Below are 21304 nucleotides of genomic sequence, written 5' to 3'. Positions count from 1 at the left end.
TTCAAAACCAAACCACTGATTTCCATCCAACCTGCTCCTTCCCTGTTCTCCTTTGCTGTTCTTCTGACCAACACTTGTGTACATTCATGACTCCCCTCTCTCTTGTATTCTATGCCAAGTTTAGCTCCACCTTCATAACAGAAGTTAGGGGCCAGTGCTGTGGCATGGTGGGTAAAACAATTGCCTGTGGCACCAACATCCTATATGGATGCCAGTTCGATTCCTGGCTGATCCACTTCCAATCCAGCTCCCTGCTAATGCGCCTGGGAAAGCAGCAGAGGGTAGCCCAAGTACTTGGGCCCCTGCATCCGTGTGGGAGACCCGGAAGAAGCTCCTGGCTCCTGGCTTCAGATTGGCCCAGCTCCAGCCATTGTAGTTATTTGGGGAGTGAACCAGCAAATAGAAGATCTCTCTCTCTTTCTCTCTCTCTATCTCTGACGTCACACGCATTTGGATGATTGTAATTGCTCTCCTTGGACACTCTGTGTTCCCTGTTTTCCACAGAATAATCACAGTGATTTTGTCATAATACAAAGCAAAGTACTTGCTTTCTGGCTCACACCCTCCCATTGGCTTCCCATTACAAGGAAATAGAAACTGAATCTTCATGTGCCTGAATGCCTTACATGCTGTGACTCCTGGCGGTTTGTCCACCTCCATGTCCTATATCCTTCTCCTTGTTCTCTTGCTCTCTTCTCTCAGGTAGCTGCTTGTAGAACCCAGCAACCTGTTGTCTCCTTTGATGTGTTCCCCTGCCAGGCTTTCTGCATGAAACATTCTGCATGTGTGTCTTGCTCCCTCATTTTATTCAGGGCTCAGCCTATAATGTTCTCTTCAGAGATCTTCCCTGACCTGATCTAAAAAAGCAGGTGGGAAGCATGTAGAAGTGAGTGTCGTTCCCACTGAGTCTGGCTGAGCTCTCTGGAGGCAGAGTGAGGACCAAAGAAAATATTTGGAAAAAAATGGAAGTGAGAGAGGGAGATAGAGAATCAGGGGAAAACCTGAAGTCAGAATCCAAAGAAAGAATTCAAGGAAGTGGCTTCTCAGGAAGGGACACCAATGTCAGGGTACTGAGACAAGATCATTTCGTTTCAGGATTAAGAAAATGACCCCTGGGGTGGGCATTTGGCCTAGTGGTTATGATTTGAGTTAGGATGTTCATGTCCCAAAATGGAGTGCCGACTGTCAGTCCTTGCTCAGCTGTTGACTTTAGCTTCCTACTAATGTAGAACCAGGAGGCAAGAATGGCTCACATATCTGGATCCCTGACACTCGTGTAGGAGATCCCAACTGAGTTCCCAAGTCCTGGATTTGGCCCAACACAGACCCAGATGATGCTGGCATTTGGAGAGTGAAGCAATGAATACAAGCTGACTCTTCTCTCTCTCAAAAAAAAAATTTTTTTTTTTAGAAAAGTACCCCTGGCTGGCGCCGCGGCTCACTAGGCTAATCCTCCACCTTGCGGCGCCGGCACACCGGGTTCTAGTCCCGGTCGGGGTGCTGGATTCTGTCCCGCTTGCCCCTCTTCCAGGCCAGCTCTCTGCTGTGGCCAGGGAGTGCAGTGGAGGATGGCCCAAGTGCTTGGGCCCTGCACCCCACGGGAGACCAGGATAAGTACCTGGCTCCTGCCATCAGATCAGCACGGTGCGCCGGCCACAGCGGGCCGGCCGCAGCGGCCATTGGAGGGTAAACCAACGGCAAAGGAAGACCTTCCTCTCTGTCTCTCTCTCTCACTGTCCACTCTGCCTGTCAAAAAAAAATTTTTTAATTAAAAAAAAGAAAAGTACCCCACCTCTCCCATGGACAAGGGACAATCAACAAAGGAACAGAGATAGTGCCCTGGAACCACTGTGCCTGTGCTTGGGATGTGGATGGGAAGGCAGAATGAGTGCCATGCTGTACTCTCTTCAGACAAATCTGCAGGGCAGGGGACAATGAAAACCAAACAAGCAGTCTCCTGAGTTTTATTGACTCCATCTGTACTCCAGCAAAGACCTCTGTCCCTCAAGAGTGTGATGTCAGAATATCACAATGGTGACAAGATATGCTAGGGACATGTCAAGAGAACTGGGAACCCACTGGTCTTTCCCCTTCTAGACCAACATGTGAAGGATAGGCTCCTGGCTAAAATATGGAGTCATAAGCAAAGGCAAAGCATGTGAGCCTCTGTGACAGGGTAGGGGAAAGGGGAAAGTTGGTAGTGAGTTAATTCTAGAGTCACTGTAATGTAACCCCTAAAAATCTGACTTTGCATTCTCACACAAATCCAAGCTTAATGTTTATTAGCCATGTAATTCTCATCTCTAACATGGAAGTCAGAATAGTATATAGAGAGTTGTTGCCAGGCACATAACAGTTGAGAACTTTGTAGGGATTCAGTATATATTTACTGAACTGAAATTCATTCTTCAAAAGTGGAGCATGTTGGCTATACACATGCATCCCTTTGTCCATGGGATTCTATTGGTTCTGTTTCCTTGTGACCTGAAATAAGTTATCCCACAATAGTCTTTATCAGTCAGGGTTCTCCAGAAGAACAGAACCAGTAGGAGATGTGTGTGTGTGTGTGTGTGTGTGTGTGTGTGTGTAAAGAGAGAGAGAGAGAGACAGAGAGAGATTTTTAAGACATTAGCCTATACAAGTATGGGTGCTGGCAAGTCAGAAATTGCTCAGGCAGGCTCGAAATGCTCAGGCAGGGGCTCATGCTGAAATCCAAGGCAGACTTTCTCCTTTTCAGTGAAACCTTGTGTTTTGGCTCTTAAGACTTTTTCACTGGTTGGATAAGGCCTGCCCAGATTCTTGAGAATGATCTCCTTTATTTGAAGTCAGCTATCTATAGATGTTAACTCCATCTACAGACTTCCTTCACAGCAAGCACTGCATGAGTGATAGATGAATAACTGGTACTAAAGCCTGATCAAGTTGACACAGCCATATCATATAACTCACTCATATGGGATCTCAAAGAAGGAGAGACAACGTGCATGTGAGAATGTGAGAATGTGGAACAGAACAGGAGATGAGTCTCCCAGAAAGCAAGTGGTGGAGACCACGCCAGGGTTCCTTACTGCACTAAGACTTAAAGCTAAGTCCTTACCGAGGGCTGTGGGGTCCTGTGGGGCCCTGGCCTCACTCCCTCCCATCTCTCCTCTCCCAAGTCTGACTTCCTACTTCTCGGCCCACATCACACCCTGCTGCAGCCACAGCGGCCTCCTTGCAGTGCCCTCCATCTGGAACTGCCTTCCCCTCAGTATGCACTTAGCGAATTTCTTCAAGTCTTTGCACAAATATCTCTTCTAAAGGAGGCGTCGGTTCCCCCATCACTCCCAGTCCCATCTCCCCTTCTTTCTCCTTCTTCCAGAGCGTGCTCCTCTGTCTATCCATTTTATTGCTTGTTTGCCATTTATTATCTCTTCTCTAGTTTGTAAGCCTTCAGAGAGAATCTTTGTCTGTTTTGAGTGCTTTTGTATTTCAAGTGCATAGGGCTGTTTCTGGCAAATGGTTGAGGCCGGAGAAGTGTTTGTTGAGTGAATGCAAGAGAAGAATAAAGAAGGGTCATGCTACTCAAGAACTCATAGGGCATGGTTAGGGCAGGTGGGTGGAATAATTTCAGGGGCATCATTTCCATGCATTATAGGAGGAATAAAAGTCTCAGTGTCACTCTATATAGTAGCTCTTTAAATTGGAAGAATTGGGGCCAGCACTGTGGCATAGTAGTTTAAGCTGCTGCTTGTGATACCAGCATCCCATATTGGGATTGCCACTGGTTCAAGTCCTGGCTGCTCTGCTTCAAATCCAGCTCCCTGCTAAGGTGCCTGGGAAAGTAGTGGAAGATGGACTAAGTGCTTGGGCCCCTGCCACCCACATGCAAGACCTGGATGGAGTTCTAGGCTCTTTGCTTTTGCAAACCCAGCAACTACTGTTAGGGCCATTTGGGGAGTGAGCTAGTGGATGGAAGATTCTCTCTCTCTCTCTCCCTCTCTCCCTCTCTCCCTCTCTCCCTCTCACCCTCTCTCCCTCTGTCTTTTCTATGATAATGAGTTTGTGCATACAGCCCCAGGATCAATGGTCAGTTTCCACAGGAGACAACACTAAACTTTTAAGGTTTAGCTGTCCCAAGGAGGCTTCCTAAAAAATTGTCAAGTTATGATGACAAAATACGAAGCATGACCCATTCACCCCTACATGGATTTGAACTTACTTTCCCAGTATTTGCAAATCCAGGGACTTGCCAACATTCCTAGCATTTATCCTTATCTTCTCCTCCCAGTGGCCTTTCCTAAAACCCGCTAATTAGAGGTTTGAAGTCTGTGCTTCGGAAAGATTTTTATTAGCCACAGCTAATCAGAGAAGATAAGAGCTCAGTTCCTCCATTAAAGAATATTAGTATTTTATAGTCCCCTGTTTCCAGAGTTCAATTCCTCTTCTCATAACCAGAAAAATCTTAACTCACCCCATCAGGATTCTTAGAGATCGGTGGTTCTAAAAGTGGGGTCCCCAGGCCAACAGCATCCTCCTCTTTGGGAAACTTGGAAATGCACTACAAACCTATGTAATAGGTATTCTGGGGTGGGGTTGTGATATATGCCCAGATTTGAGAACTACAGTTGGAGACCATCCCCCTCCATTGAAAAATGTTCCTCTGTCTTCTTTATATTTCCCTAGCATCTGAGATGTTGCTGAGATACACAGTTGTATACAATTGTTTATATACCTGGTATGGGTTTCTTTTTCCAAGTATAAAATTATATTATGTTAAAAGATAGCCCTCCCAGATTATGCTGTGTACCTCTCACCTCACCTATTAGATAATTCCTGGACTGGAGACAGTTTAAAACCTTTACATGACATGGAAGGCCCTTTTCTGGACTAATAATCTGGAAGGGAAACAACTCGCACATCATTACTGCATTTTTATGCACATGGAATTCCTTTGGAAATTTTCCATTAAGTCCTCGAGGCTTGTTCAATTTAAGAAGCACTTTCTAGAACCATGTCTAATCCCAGAGAAAACCAAATTAACTCTCACCACAAAGTCGTATGGAATCACACTCTTGGAAAACATGAACACTTGTTGAAGCTAGGGAAGAATTGCCTGCCTTTGACGCCAGGAGTAACCATGGCCGTGAAATTCCTTGGAAAGACCTCATTGATACTGATAACTGTAAAACCCTAGAGTAGTTGGTAATAGAAAGCAGAGAAGCATTCGTGTCTGCCCTTAGTGGAACATGTGGACCCCAGATCACATTTTAACGATGGAAGACAAATTAAAAGTGATCACCAGAACTCATTCTAAGCCTTGATTTTTTTCCAGTTTCGCTTGCACAGCATGTGTTAGGTTAGTACCAAAATAACAAACATACCTTCCAAAGGCCCTGAGAGGGTTAGACATGAACACAGTCTTGGTCAGAGATTCCTATATGCCACAGCTGAGGAAATTATAATTGTATCTCATTTGTTACATGTGTTACATCTCCCATCCCTATACCTAGGGGTCACTGATAGTTTCATATTCTTGGAGGAAGGCTGGGTGCATGTTTGTCTTTTTGTGAAGCTTTCTGAGATAGAAGAAATACTGATCTGTAAACATCCGTGAGTTTGTGTGTGAAGGATATGTGTTTGTGTATGCGTGTGTGTGTTTCTTTCTCATCAGAGCCCAGTTCATTGTCATTGTCAGTAGTATGCTATTTGTTAAATTTTTACTCATTTATATCTATTTATTTGAAAGGCAGAGACAGCAAGAGCTTCCATCTCCCAGTGCACTCCCCAAATGCCTGTAACAGCTGAGGTTGGGCCAGGTTGAACCCAGGAGTCCAGAATTCAATCCAGGTCACCTACATGGGTGGAAGGAACCCAAGTACTTGAGTCATCATCTGCTGCTTCCCAGAGGGTGCATTAGCAGGAAGCTAGAAGTGGAAGCAGACTTGAAGCCAGGCACCTCAGTGTGGGTTGCAAGCCTTCCAGGCAGCGTCTTGACCACTACCACTGTGCTGATAATGTTTAATAACTGCTCTCCAAGTTAAAAAAAAAAAAAAAAGGCCTCAGGTTTTAGCATGCGCCAGTATGGTGTAAATATTTCCACCTTGACCAATTTCAAGCTGTCAATCTGACATCATTGCATGCAGCATTTGGAAAAGATGCATACAATTGGCACATTCAAGACTGGTGAAAGCTAGTTCCAACACATCATTAGAATATAGAATACTTGGAAGGCAGAGGAAAGGATTAAAAATATGGGCACCAGTTCATGTCCTGGCTGCTCCACTTCCTATCCAGCTCCCTGCTAGTGCCCTGGAAAGAGCAGCAGAAGGTGGCCCAAGTGTTTGGGCCCTTGCCACTAATATGGGAGACCTGGATGGAGCTCCTGGCTCCTGGCTTCTGCCTGGCCATCTGGGGAATGAACCAACAGATAGAGTGCGCTCTCTCTCTCTCGCTCGCTCTCTCTCTGTGTAACTCTGGCTTTCAAACTAAATAAATCTTTAAAAAATGAAGAAATGAATTCATGGTATTACAAGTACTAACAAAAGTCATTTCTAATCAGTTTATATTCTGGTATCTTGTGTGTTTTTATGTAACTTATTTTGTGTATATAATTTCATAGTTTGCTTTTATGTTCATGAGTATCATTTTGATGGTACATTTTAATTTGATATATTCTATCAAAGTAATGTAAAATCATGTATTTAGCCCTGATTGTAGACATTTAAACATTTAGCAATGTTGTTGTTATGTTATTGTTAGAAGTAATACTATGTATCATTAGAGAAAGATTTGTGTACACTCATGTTTCTTTGGGTATAAATCTTCCTTCACATTTCTAGCTATCTTCTTAGGACAGATTCCAGAATAGAATTATCTCAATTGTGGATCTTGAAAACTGTTCTCAGATAACATCTGAAAGTTTGTACCAATCCACACTCCTCCCAGTGGTGTTGAAGGAGGCCTCTCACTGAGCCTTTACTGCCACTGCTTCACTGTTCATATTTTTGGTAATTTGATAAGAAAAGCAGTTTTAGCATGGTACTTCTTTGTAAGTGTGCCAAACATCTTCACAAGTATCATCATTTATATTTCTCCTTTCTAACACTGTCGACTCCTGTCAAAGCTGCGCCTCCTACATCGCTGGTTTCCTCTGTGTCTCTCCCTGAGGCCCCAGGCTGACGTCACTCCAGCCGCACTGCTCTGCACACGATCTCCGTACACCACTGGGCAGGCAGATGCTACTCCCCTCAGTTTGCAGGGCTCATTCCCCTGCTTCTTTCAAGGCTTTGTACAGTGCCATCTCCAAGAGGCTTTCCCTAACACCCTATCGAAAGCTTCCTCCGCTCATCCCACTCACTGTCTCCTTTCTCTGCAGCAGCTTTTCCCCATAGCCTGTATCAGCCTCTGATGCTGTACAAGTCTATGTTGGATTTGTTTGGCATCTGCTTATCCACCCAGAATATAAGTTCCAGCAAGGCAGTTGTTAATCCTAGAGTTTAGAGGAGTGTGTGGTACTGAATAAGTATGTGTTGACGGAGTACGTATGTATACTACAGATCTGCATCTAAAGGTTTAGTGTTATCTTTATACCATTCATTTATACACTGTTTTTAAATACCAGATTATAGGTATCTATAATACTTATAACAGATGTATTTATAGATTGTTCTAAGGTATATTTTTGTACAAACAGAAAGTTAATGTTTTTATGTCACTGAATCTTCCACAGTGGTTTTCCATTCTAAATATACCTAAAAGATTTTTACTCGTAAGGAGGTCATGTAACTTTTCACCTCTACCTTGTTCTAACATTTATATGATTTGGTTTTTCAAATGTAACTTTTATATATAAAGAATTTTGTTCTATATGATAAACCAGATTTCAATTGTTTTGTTTTCATGGAACATACTGTTGGGTTTCTTTTTTACTGTTAATGACATCGGATTTTCTTTTCATCATGTTCTATAATATTTGAAAATTTAACTTGAGTATTTTCCTCTCCTGTAAAAATCTATAGGAGTTAAATTCTCAGTTGGCATTTCATAATTATCTCCAGGATATTTTCATGACAGTATCTCTATATTTTAAAAGCACTTTCCAATATGAGCTAAATCTGCTTGAGTTTGTTTTCATTATCATTACAAGTTCTGATAAGATACAGAGCAAATAAATGGAAATATAGTAGGAAGTTGGTTCTCAGAAGTGGAAATATCAAGACCTGAAGTCAAATCCGCCTCTAGCCACTTTTTCCTGAAGCACCTGCCAAGTATTATCAGCATTGGAGAACTGACCCTTTACACTGTTAGCTCCATGCCTAGCCCATTTTGGCTGCTTGATAAATATTTGTGGATTGAATTGCATCAAGCCTTAGGGCATGATACCTTTTCCAGGCAAGTAGGCCAAGGACCAGCTTTCCTTCTCCATATCTCTTGTTTTCTCCTTCTCTTAGCTGCGGTCCAGCACAGAACTGCATCCAGACCTGCTCACAGACTGCCTCACCGTGCAGCCCCTGCAGCCGGCCACTTCCCCACGAGACGCTGCTGCTGATGGCACTGTGGGATGCTCCCCAGGGCCCGGGCCTGACCTCTATTCAGGTAACCACAGCAAAGGCTGAGCCATCCACACTACCGTTCTCTTTAGGCCTTGCATTCTGGTTAAAGGAAAGGCTCATGTGAGAAAGATTCTGTATATTCATCTGTACCTTGCTTTATCAATGGGCCGTATGTTGCTCTCCTCCCCTTCTGATTCCTGAGCTGGGCTTGGCAGCCATGTTTTTTTTTTTTTTTTTTTTTCTCATAAAGAAACAAAGTGAAATAATACATTCGCTCATTTAGCTTTGGACTTCTGCCAAAAGTTCAAGGCACCCAACCCTCCCAGGTATTTTAAATTTGCTAACTTGATTTAGACTCAGAGGAAATGTTTCCCCCTTAAGCAGGTCACAGGCTGCATGTGGATTTCTTAATGGAACAGTCATTGTCATCTTTGCATTTTAGAATGAAAACCTGGGTCCCTAAAAAAAAAATTTCCCCTTCAGTAAATGAACTTGTAAGAATGCTCATTAGTGTTTGCCAACCACTGGAGAAAGGGGTAAGGAGTGGCACGCCCAAACTACCTTCTACCTGAGTTTGAATAATAGGTGACTTTATATCTGGAAAAATTCGTGTATGGAGTGAAAAGTAAGAAAGGATCAGTGTGTCACAAAGATTTTTACTTTTCTATTTTCTTAGCTTTGAATTTTGTGCATTTTCTATTCTATAATGCTATACCCGTGCAAACATAGTTATCATCCGTACATATGGAAAGCTCTGACAGTCATGCTATGCATATGAAATCAAAAGTCTCACCAGCCCCACATTCCAGACAATGGGACTCTATTTTCTGTGCGTTGCAAAATCCACTCCCACATCCATCTGATTCCAGAGCCAGGTTTGGCAGAAGGTTGTTTTTCCTTTTTTAAAGTCCCAATAGGCCATAAAGAATTAAGAATTTACTGAAGCCTTGTAGTGGAATAGGAGAAAGACATGCTTGTATAATATTTTAGACCTCACAGTTCTCATTTTATCCAGATGCAGGGGGAAATGGCATTGAGTGAGTATTTCAAGGAGGGTCAATCTTCAAGATGTCTTCAGTGAACCTTTACCAATTGCTTTGGGTACTTACTCTTAGAGACAACACAGATGCTTTATGACACCCATGAAGATGAGATTGTAACTTATCTAAAGGGCTGACCTAATCTTGCAGAGGCTTCAGGTGCACTGCATATAAACACATCAAGTATGCCAGTGTTACTAACACACACATAAATATTTTGTATTAGAGATATACATGGAAAAGCATGACTTGCTTTTGTTTGTATCCATGTCTGTTTGACTTACCATATATTTGATATTTGAACATTTATTTCAGCATATTAAATGAACAATCAGTTTAAACCAGACTACAAAGCATTTTCCTATTTTATAAGTCCATAATTCTGGCCAGCGCCACGGCTCAATAGGCTAATCCTCCGCCTGCGGCGCCGGCATACCAGGTTCTAGTCGCGGTCGGGGTGCCGGATTCTGTCCCAGTTGCGCCTCTTCCAGGCCAGCTCTCTGCTGTGGCCAGGGAGTGCAGTGGAGGATGGCCCAAGTGCTTGGGCCCTGCACCCCATGGGAGACCAGGAGAAGCACCTGGCTCCTGGCTTCGGATCAGCGCGGTGCGCCGGCCACAGCGCGCCGGCCATGGCGGCCATTGGAGGGTGAACCAACAGCAAAAGGAAGACCTTTCTCTCTGTCTCTCTCTCACACTGTCCACTCTGCCATCAAAAATTAAAAACAAACAAATAAGTCCATAATTCTGGAATCTTGCTGAAGACCCAACACTCAAACAGTTAAGGGTCAAAAAGCTAACTGGAGGCTGGTGCCGTGACTCACTTGGCCTGCGGTGCCAGAACCCTGGGTTCTAGTCCCGGTTGCCCCTCTTCCAGTCCAGCTCTCTGCTGTGGCCCAGGAGGGCAGCAGAGGATGGCCTAAAGTGCTTGGGTCCCTGCACCCGCATGGGAGACCAGGAGGAAGTACCCAGCTCCTGGCTTTGGATCGGCATAGTGCCAGCCTTAGTGGCCATTAGGGGAATGAACCAACAGAAGGAAGACCTTTCTCTTTGTCTCTGTCTCACTGTCTATAACTCTCTATCTCTCTCTCTCACTGTCTAACTTTGCCTGGCCAAAAAAAAAAAAAAAAAGCTAACAGGAAGTGATAGAAAGATGGCCCAACACCCCATATAAGTGATTTCTAATGATGAACTAATTTTGTTGTGTTTGGTCCTCTTGGAAATAGGTTTGGGAAACCATGGTATCTCTTTCTATGGAAACCATTGTGCCTTTGTTGTAAGTAGCGTACAACATGAGGCCAATTTTCAGAATGTTTACATTTGCCTTTGTGTTTGTATGTCTTTCAGTGTTTTTAAACTTACCGTGTTTTAATGTGTTTAAGTATCGTTCAAATGGCTTTGTCATTCCAAGTGGATTTCCAGTTTTTTTCATGATACTTTATTGTTTTCAGTCTTTGAAAAGACCCTGAGCTCTGGGCTTTCAGTTTTGCAAGGGAGGTGAGCTGCCAGAGAGGCAAAGGAGCTTAGGTAGCCAGAACCATCAACAGCACATCTTTGGGTTGACTCGGTGTGACTTCAAACACTTGAAACAGACAGGTGGCCATCTTTTTCCACTTGGATCCTGGAATTTCACTTCTCCAGGCAGCTTATACCTGGGAAAGTTTATCCTCCCTACTTCTTTATTTCTGCTCCCCTCAGATCCCACTTTATTTTGTTGATTCAGCCTTTTTTTTTTTTTTAAAGTATATGCCTTTTTTTTTTTTCTGAGTAGACAGGAAACCTAGAGGCCAAGGTGGGCTGAAGGAAAAACTACAAAAGAAAAATCCCTTTAAGGTCTGCAAGTGTGCTTTTTGGGAGTGTTCATTCACACCAGCTGCATGGTTTTGCTTAAAAATCCGTGGAAAGATGCCAAGCTGTGACGGATACCAAAGGTACAAATGAAAAGTGGTTGTCAATAAGTTAAATGTAACATCGGAAGTTTTAGAGCAATTTGATTAAGACGATTAAGACTTGTCTGAATAGCAGTACTTGCAGTCATTCCCTTCACATTCTGATTCACAGAATTAAAATATAATAACACTTCTATAATCATTGTCCAGAATGTGTACCTTTAAGTGCTAGTAAATTGATTGATTACAAAAAATATTTGATGACAACCTGCTGAGTATGTGTGGGCATAGGATAAAAAACAGGAATTACGGCATCAGACACCATGACCTGTCAGCACCCTGATGATTAGGGCCTCAGTCTGAAGACATCATTATTTTAAAATGGAGATTGCTAGTGGCCAAAAGAGGATGCTTTTTAAGAATCCAGGAAAGGGATGACCAAGGAAGTTGGCAGTTCTGACGTATACAAATCTCAAAGTGTCCTGAACTGGTGGTTTCTCTTATTGAAAGAAACTTTTCCAGCTGACAAGGCTTTGCTTTCTTGGGAGGACTGCCTGAAAAAGACTTTTCTTCTTGTGGAAGAAAGTAGTCTCACAGGTTAAAGCAGCCACATATCACTTGCGGCCACACTGGAGATGATTTTAAATTGAGGTGTTGACTTGTCTGCTACTCTGAAAATCCCCGGGCTCCTGGGGCCTGCTACTGAGCTAACCTGACAGCCATGGTCCACCTGGCACAAAGGTCATGGCCATGATAAACCGTCCTTAAGGATGGCTCACTTACATTTCCTGCTCTTTTGTTCAGAGGTTCCATGCCCCAGATAAATAATTCGCTGGCCAGCTTGTAAATGCAGGTACTCTACGTGATAATCTGAGAGATACCGTTTCATAGCCAGTAGAATGACTAAGATGTGAATGCTACGTTTAAGACCAATATAGATCTTCTGATGAGCTCCTGTGGTGACCTAATGAAGCCTAATGAAGCCGGTAAGTCTATACTTTAATGAGTCTGCAGTATCATGGATGGCCTGGGCCAGTGCCTAGTCTTGGCAGTGAGTCTGTTCACTAACAAATAATGCTTTGTGGATGATGATCTGTCCCATGAGTGATCAGAAAACTTATGGCTCCCTCCAAAACAAAGCTGTGTGATAGATTCAGTAAAATGTAACCTAGCAAGTGACCTAAACCATGAGGACATCATAGAGGCCAACATGATGGACATGTCTGAGTCCCATAGAAACTACCTGTCAAGTCAGGAGCTGATGCAGCTGGAACAAGAGAAGTCTGTAAGAATGAGAGCATTTCAGTACTTCTTCTGTTGGGTTCCAAATGAATTACTATCTTTACAGCCTGTAAATTCTGTTGAATTATCAAAATTTAAATGTAACCTTAGGTATCTCAGGGAAAATATAATTATTTTCAGATATGGTAGGGAAATCTCAAAGAAAAACACCTTATTTTTGAACAACAATTTAGGGAGTTGTATACATATTATTGTTGTCTTCCCTCCCTTCCCATTAGCAGGATTATGAAGACTTCTAGTTCACAATATCATCACTTTTTGTAAGAGTCATAATAAATCTATATAGAAGCTAACATACTTTATGAAATAGTTAATCTTTCATTCTAATGTAACTTTATGGTATACATTTTAATAAATTTTCTACAGACACTTTCAACATTCTGAAGTTGACTATATTTGCTGTCTGGACAGCTTGCACAGTTGCAAGTGTTAGGAATAATTTTCTATAAAAGTACCTCATATAGTCTGTTCTTAAAAAGTGGTTGTTAATTTAGGGACTTTATTAGTGGGTTCTAAATTGACACACAGACTTCCCAGTAGGTTAAACTTTATAGGAGAATTGTGAAGATCAAACAACATAATCTATATAAAAGTCTTTTTATATAAAAGTCTTTAATAAGACATAGAGCATTATAAAATGCATAGTTACTACTTGCATTATCTTCAAATAGCTCTTCTTTGCTTGGAATCCATGAAAGAGATAAAGCAACAGAACAACTTTGCAACTGCTGGGGGACAGTAAAAATGGATAATCAGGGTACAAAAGGAATTTAAAGGGACACCTTTGACAGTACTTTTTTGTGATGTCTTTTCTTATGCTGCCTTGAGATGTTGTGTTGTTTTTGTGCCATTTTTTACGTCTGTGTTCTGTCTGCCTATTTGGATTGGAGAATCAGTGAGGGTAGGAGCAAGCTTCAGACTCCTCCATTCATCTTAGCTTTAATCTATAGCCTTTTTCCTCCCTGGTCCTGAGCCAGTCCTTTAGCATGCATCACGTCACTTCGAAGGCTTGTGAAACGAGTTTGTTGGGCCTTTCCCCCAGGGCTTCTATACAGTAAGTCTGAGTGAGTCCTAGAAGTTTGAACTTCTACCAGGCGTTTCTGACAAGTTTTCAGGTGACACTGCATGTTGCTGGTGGAGGGACCACACTTTGATAACCAATTGCTCTGGATCATAAAGTGCGGGGATGTGACTTGTAGCCAAGCATGATCTGAATTTGGCCTGGGGGAGTTAGAACAGGAATGTCCCTGTGGTATATATTTCTGTTTGTCACAACAGAAAACCTATACGTGGATATTTTGCTTGTCATCCCACACCAGTGTTATAAGGGTCCTGCTCCTGTTTTGATTAAGATTGAGATCTTAGAACCACTCAACTAAAAACTATTAAAATTCTGATTTCCAACCAGTACAGGACATGTTTGAATGCATGCAGTTAATGTGAATGCCTTTATGTGTTTACAAGCTGCTTAATTTGGTGTTTTAACTTTCCTTATCTGTTTAGTCCCTCATATTCATGTTAGTTTTTTTACACAAGATTAAGCTGAATTACTAAATTCTACAATGTGCACAAATTTTTTTGCTGTAAAAATAATTTGGTAAAATAATTCCACACCTCACTGAGAAGGCAAAGGAAGTAGTGAGGCTGGGCCATGTAGCTTTAGTCCTATTGAGAAAAGCCTTGATTGTCTTTATACTACTATTTCTCCTTTCCTCACTTAACATTTTGCCAGCACGCCAATGGATTATGACAAGAGAAGGTTGGATCTACCTTGAGATATATACAGCAAAGCTGTTCTTAAGTAACAGGTGGATGCTAAGACAGGGAATTCAGGATAGAATTTCTGGAATAAGAAGCTAATACCTATAGAAGGTAGAAGTTAACATTCAAACTTCTCATTCCAAAGTTCTGGCTTTTTTTAGCTGAATTTATCTTTCAAGGAAAAGAGAGAAATAGGCAGTTACGCTTCTTTCATGTGAAGAATAAAGAAAAAATACAAGATATTTTCAGTGTTTGTAGTCATAGTGAAAGTTCAGTTCTACACTTGTGTGAGCACTAAAATTAAGTGTTGAGAATAGCGTAAGACTCTGAATTGAAGGACATTACTGATTTCGCATGTATATTACTTCTCCTGTTTTACAGTAATAAGAGGGCATATTGCAGATATTGAATAAACAGGATTGTAGAGTGTGTTGAATGTACTTATTCTATGCAAGCAACAGCACTGCCACAGAAGACTGGCTCTTATGGTGTTTTCCTCTCTGTTATCAGAGGCTGATCTGCTTCATTCAGGTGTCTTGGCCATGGCTTAACAGCAGGTGTTGATTCATCAAAAGTTAAAGCTGCCTCCTTGAAATCTTAGTTTCTCACCGCACTCCCCATTGTTTCTAGTTGCAACCTGGGCTTGCTCCTTGGACTCCAGCTTTGTTCTCTCTTAGGGCATTATCTGCTCAGGTCTGGCTTCTGCTCTGACTGACCGTCAGCTCTGGATTTCAGTTGAGTCTTGCCCTGTAGATTCTATGAACACCTGAATACACCCTAAAGAGTCAGGGATTCATGAGCTTCATTGCAGCTTTTTCCCTGCAGGTGTAGAGAAGGTTCTTATTCATACCCTCCAAGAGTGAGCAGCTGCAGAAAATGAAGTATTCACTATTCAAAAGAAAATGGAATAAACTCATCAGAGTGTATGGATCTGCTCCTCAGGCTAGTTCACCGGGATGCTTATGAGCTTTCTCTGAGAAATGGATATACTTCCTGAAAAATGCAGTGTACATCTGCCCCAGGAGATTTTGCAGTTGGGAAAGTAATGATCTAAAATCCATGGTTTGAAGTACTGAGATAGTTCTGAGTTAAATCTGTACAAAGGGTAAGGACGAGCAGTATCTCATGTCTCTTAAGTCATACTGCTGATCATGTTTTTGAAATTAATTGATTTTGTTTATTTGAAGGATAGATAGCAAAATCTTCCATTCATTGGTTTACTCCAAATGCCTACAGCAGCATGGCTGGCCAGGTTTTGAATACAGTCCCTGCCAATAAGAATTCAAGCCAAGATGAGGACTTGGGACTTCCATATTCTAAGACCCATTTTCAGATCTGTAAATAAGACTGTTTTCTCTGTTTCCATGAATATTAGAGGTATACCTGGACTGGCTTTACAGAGTGCCTGGGAGACCTCATTCCAGGTCTCCCAGGTGTCAGGTACCCAAGTACTTGAGCCATCACTTGCTGCCTCCCAGGGTCACATTAACAAGAAGCTGGAATCAGAAGCAGAGCTGGGACCTGAACCTTGGCCCTCCGACATGGGATGTGAACATCTCAAGAAGAGTCTTAGCCACTGCACTAAATGCCTACCCCAACTGACCATACTTCCTTCAGTCCCTCTGGTCATCTCTGTAGCCTGTCTGTACTCTAAGATAACATTTTTAAGTGGAACTGTTACTTCTTCCTGTAACTTAGATTTCCACCTTACATTAGATCAGTTGCTGGATTAGATGACATAAAGAGTTCTTAGAACATAGCGAGTATTCAGCATCCATTAATTATAATTACTGTTGCTTTTATCCAAATACTAGAAAAATATATGTTATAGTTCTGTCAAGCAGATAAGTAACAGGTGCCACAAATTACCCACTACCATTTTAAAGGAAATGAGAAAAAATAGAAGCCTAAGGAAATTAGAAATTTAATCAGCATCATTTGGTAGAATAAAAGTAAAATATAATTTTAAAAATATTTTGTATTCTAGTACTTTGCCCAATAGTCATCTTATATTTTTTAGTTAAGGAAATATACTATACATCTCTAAAGAAAAACAAATTGGCATCAGGAGTCTACCACTTGAGTGGCAGTGCCCCCAGACTCACAGTGTCAAAACTTGGTTTTGGTAGTTACCTAGGTTTGGGTGTTCAATATTTTTGTTGTTTCATTTCGGTTGGTTGTTTCTGGAGTGTATTTTGGTTTGGTTTGGTTGGTTGTTTTTGGAGACAGCGTGCTATGGCAGAAAGAACGTGGAACTTGATGCAAACTCTAGTCATGGCTCTCTGTTCCCTAGGTATTTAGTATGGGGAAGTTATTTTTCCTGTCCTATAAAATAGTAGTCCCAATAGTAAGAATACTGACTGCATAGGACTGTTGGGAGAATTACATTAGATAGCCTGAAAGAGTTCACTGTACTCCTTAATAGCTGCTGGATGCTCAATCAACGTTCCTTTGTTTTTTTCCCCTCCTCTTTGTTTAAAACTAAGAAAATTATTTGTAGGCTAAGTTGGTGTTTATGAGAGGCAATAGAACCCCTTTTATCCCTCCATTTACATGGGGTGCTATTTTGTGGGGTTCAGTAATAGACATCTGAAATATAGTCCCTGCCAATAAGAATTCAAGCCAAGATGAGGACTTGGGACTTCCATATTCTAAGACCCATTTTCAGATCTGTAAATAAGACTGTTTTCTCTGTGTCCATGAATATTAGAGGTATACCTGTACTGGCTATACAGAGTGCCAATGTGTCTGCTTGAAAAATGAACTTAATGAACAGTGAACTTGTGAGGGTGAGGCGAGCGGAGGGAAGAAGACATTGGATTGATGGCCTCCACCAGTGCAATTTCACACAGTCATTGTTTTGACATTGCTGAGGTATAGTCTTAGTCCCTCCTGATGACATTTTGTAAATAGACTCTTCCAGGCCACGTCCTTTATCTCAAAATGTACTCCAAGGCATCTAGAAAACTATGTTTAACTATTTGCTGACCTCACAATTAGCAGCTGTATTTCAGCAACCATTCCCTAGTCTTTTCATTATGGTGCTTAGTAGTTAACAAGAAACAGATGCACACTGTAAGCTGGACTCTGTGCTGCCTCCTGTTTTTGCATAGTCTGAGAACTAAGGATGTTGTTAGACTTTTACATGCAAACATTGAGAAGCCACTTAAAGAATTGTGGACCTGGACTCTTATCCACAAAGCCCACAACATTTACTGTCTGACCCTTTGCAAGTACCCTGTTTCATTCATGTATCGGGAACACTTGTCAATGAGTGAAATCAAAGATGCCATAAAGTAAATTAATGAAAATGAATTCATTGAAGAGGAGAACATATTATAAGACAGGTTAGGATCCTGTAATACATATACGTTTTACTGATGCCCATAATATTTTTCATTTAGCACATACTTTAGTAGTTTTCTTGCTTAGGGATTTTCAGAGATTTCTATTTATTTATTTAATAATTGCATTTTTATATAGATAAAACTTTAGGAATACAGTGGTTCTTTCCCCCATGCCTCCCACCCCACTCCCATCCCACCTTCCATTCCCTCTCCCATCTCCTTCTTCATTATGGATCATTTTTAGTGTGACTTTATATATAGAGGACCATCTCTATGCTAATCATAGATTTCAACAATTTGTCCCCATGCCCACACACAACATATAGAGTACAATTTGAGAGATTTTTTATAAGGCTCAATGTTTATAATATATAACAGCGGTACTATTTCTGTTGCAGACATCCAGGCCACATATAGTCTGGATATTTATTCCTCCCTGAGACATCCTTTACAACCCTAGAAGTTGTGGCTCTGAAATAGATTATTAATAGTTCAAGTCGTGGAATTGCAAGAAGACATCCACAGAGGCAGCCTAAGTGATGGCGACAGGTAGGAAGGGGTGTGGTACCAGGTCCTAGTGATGTGACCCACCTCCACTTAGGAAGCAGTTGATGGAGGCCAGGTAGGGCCTAGTTTTAATTATGATGAGCCCAAGACTGGCAGAGAGATCACAGGGAGTAGCCTTTTGATGATTCTTTTTTGTTTTTCAAAATTATTTATTTGAGAGGCAGAGATTGGGCTTCCATCTGCTGTTTTACTCCCTAATTGCCACAACAGCCGGAGCTGGTCCAAGTTGAAGCTGACAGCTGGTAACTCAATAGAGGTTTCCCACGTGGGTGGCAGGGACCCAAGCTGACTTGAGCTGTCACCTGCTCCTTCCCATGAGTGCGTTGGCAGGAAGTTGGAATTAGAAGCAAACCAAGGCACTCCAGAATGGGATCCAGGAGTGCCAAGTGGCATTTTATCCACTGTGCCAAATACCCATCCCTGTCTTGGGTTAATTCTGCACAGGTTTTTTTTTTTTTTTTCCCTAAAAAGAGAAGTATATCACACTGTTGAACATCAAGACAGTGTTTTCTAAAATCTAGTCCTTTAGTAGACACATAAACTAACAGGAGTAAAACAAAAAAAAAAAAAATTAAAACCAATTTCAGGGACCTGTTTGTCACATTCCAGTAGGAAAGAGGCTTGCTTCCTCAAAATGCATTGTCTACCCACGAGTATGTTTGAAGTTGACATAACTGAAGATGGAATCCTGCATTCCATAGATAGAGAAATGACTTCAAATACAAATCCCTTGAAAAAGGTTCTATAGGGGCATCAATTCATGATAGAGTCTAACTTCTCAGAGTAAAATAAACAAGGAGGAAACACTGATCACCTGCAGACAAGATGGAAGAGTGGGGCAAAAGTGTAGAAAGGAAGAAAGTCCTGCTCCTTGGAGTCACAGGAATACCAGCTTCGTAGAGACGAAGCTTTGTCCAGGGCCGGCAATCATTGTCAATGCTGTTCCCTCCTTGTACAGCAGTTCCCAAGAGGGCTGCTGTTTTCTCCCTTTAAAGAGGTAGGCAAGGGAAAGACTCCCTCAGAGTTCAGAGCGGGCAGATCAGCCCTTAGTTTGGCAGCTGAATGTTGCATTAAAGTTGGATGGCTATCTAGGCCAAAACTCTTTCCAAGAAGTCTTGGCTGGGAAACGTTTTCAGAAGTCCTATGAGAGTTGAGTGAGTTGGAATATTCCAGCAGGTTCTGATGGGGGACAGGGTATCTTTTGTAGTCAACATGGTACAGGTAGAAGACAGATAAGGAATGAATAATGAATTAGAGAACCTAATGTATTTTACTAAAACTTTGTTTTTTGTGACCAAGTTGGACTTCACTTCCAAAAAAAGAGTTGAAGAGATTTTTGTCAGAGCTTCCAGGAGTATTTGTTCATGCTTGGTCCGTCCATCCATCCGTCCTTCCTTCCTGTCTCTTTCTCTTTCTCTCTCTCTCTCTTTCTTTCTTTCTTTCTCTCTCCCCTCCTCCATTTTAAAGATTTATTTATTAATTTGAAAGTCATAATTACACACAGAGAGAAGGAGAGGCAGAGAGAGAGAAAGAGAGAGAGAGAGAGAGAGATCTTCCATCTACTTATTCACTCCCCATTTGGCCGCAAGGGCCGGAGCTGTGCCGACCTGAAGCCAGAAGCCAGGAGCCTCCTCTAGGTCTTCCCACACAGGTTCAGAGGCCTAAGGACTTGGGCCATCCTCCACTGCTTTCCCAGGCCATAGCAGAGAGCCAGATCGGAAGTGGAGCAGCCAGGACCTGTACCGGCGCCCATATGAGATACCAGTACTGCAGGTGGAGGCTTTACCCACTATGCCATAGCACCAACCCTTGGTCCCTTTTTCGTCTTTGTTTCTGCTTTCCCACTCTGCCAAAATGGAGGTTAATGTAACACACAGATCAGAGGAAATGAAGGATTTTTCACAAGGGGCATGTGTCATTTGCCTGTTAAATGCTTTACTGACTTTCTTTGAGATGCTTCAAAAAGATCATGGAAAAATGGAATTAAAACATGTTTACTTTGGCGCAAGGAAAAATTGAAATCCATGTATACCTTTTCATACTGTGAATTTCCATGAACTTCTTGAAGTTTCTTCTTATGTAATGAACTCTCTGAGGGTAAGCAGATAGGTTGAGAAGCAGAGAGAAGAAATATAAGGTATGAGATTTGAGGGGCCGGCACTGTTGCATAGTGAGTAAAGCTTCTGCCTGCAATGCTGGCATCCCATATGGGCACCAGTTTGAGTCCCAGCTGCTCCACTTCCTATCCAGCTCTCTGCTGTGGCCTAGGAAAGCAGTAGAAGATGGCCCAAGTCCTTGGGCCCCTGTACCCACATGGGAGACCTGGAAGAAGCTCCTGCAGCCATTTCGGCCAATTGGGGAGTGAACCAATGTATGGAAGACTCACTCTCCCTCTCTCTCTCTCTCTCTCTCTCTCTCCCCTTCTCTCTGTGTGTAACTCTGACTTTCAAATAAATAAATCTTTTTAAAAAAATAAGAACTCGAGATTTGAGGTTGGACATGCCACGCATTTTCTGGAAGGATCCAGAAGGGCTGTTTGAAGTGGTGGTCCCCGAGAAGCTGAGACGGCTGCCACAATGATGCCCTCCTCCTTGGCACAGAATGGCTTTGTTCTGAAAGGCACATGTTTCAGGAACTTTTCCCAACATGAAGTTAATTACACCTGGAGTTACTGAACGTTTGATCATAACCTTTGGCACTTATGTGAATGACATCAGCCATTATCTTCTAGTTGTATCACAGTGTATTCCAGAAAGGCATGTAAGCCATGTATCCTCTTCCAAACACTAATAACTTCTTCCCTGGCTATAAATTCAGCAGCACGATGGATGTGGAAATGTAATTGGGCAGCCTGTGCAGAAATGTGG

General features: G+C 42.0%; 1 protein-coding gene across 5 annotated transcripts in view; it reads left to right on the top strand.

Moving 5' to 3' along the window:
- GLIS3 (GLIS family zinc finger 3) overlaps positions 1 to 21304 on the top strand; it is a 500527-nt gene that overhangs the window by 418755 nt on the left and 60468 nt on the right. For all 5 annotated transcript variants that reach the window (XM_089337316.1, XM_051858255.3, XM_070051535.2 and 2 more), the window contains one exon: positions 8433 to 8577. In XM_089337316.1, coding sequence (XP_089193442.1) covers positions 8433 to 8577 — 145 coding nt within the window. The remainder of the gene's footprint in view (positions 1 to 8432; positions 8578 to 21304) is intronic.

The sequence above is a fragment of the Oryctolagus cuniculus genome, chromosome 1 (assembly GCF_051225735.1).
Source record: "Oryctolagus cuniculus isolate XC-2025 breed Fujian yellow rabbit chromosome 1, ASM5122573v1, whole genome shotgun sequence".
In the NCBI taxonomy this organism is placed as follows: domain Eukaryota; kingdom Metazoa; phylum Chordata; class Mammalia; order Lagomorpha; family Leporidae; genus Oryctolagus; species Oryctolagus cuniculus.
This window is presented reverse-complemented; position numbering and strand designations above follow the sequence as displayed.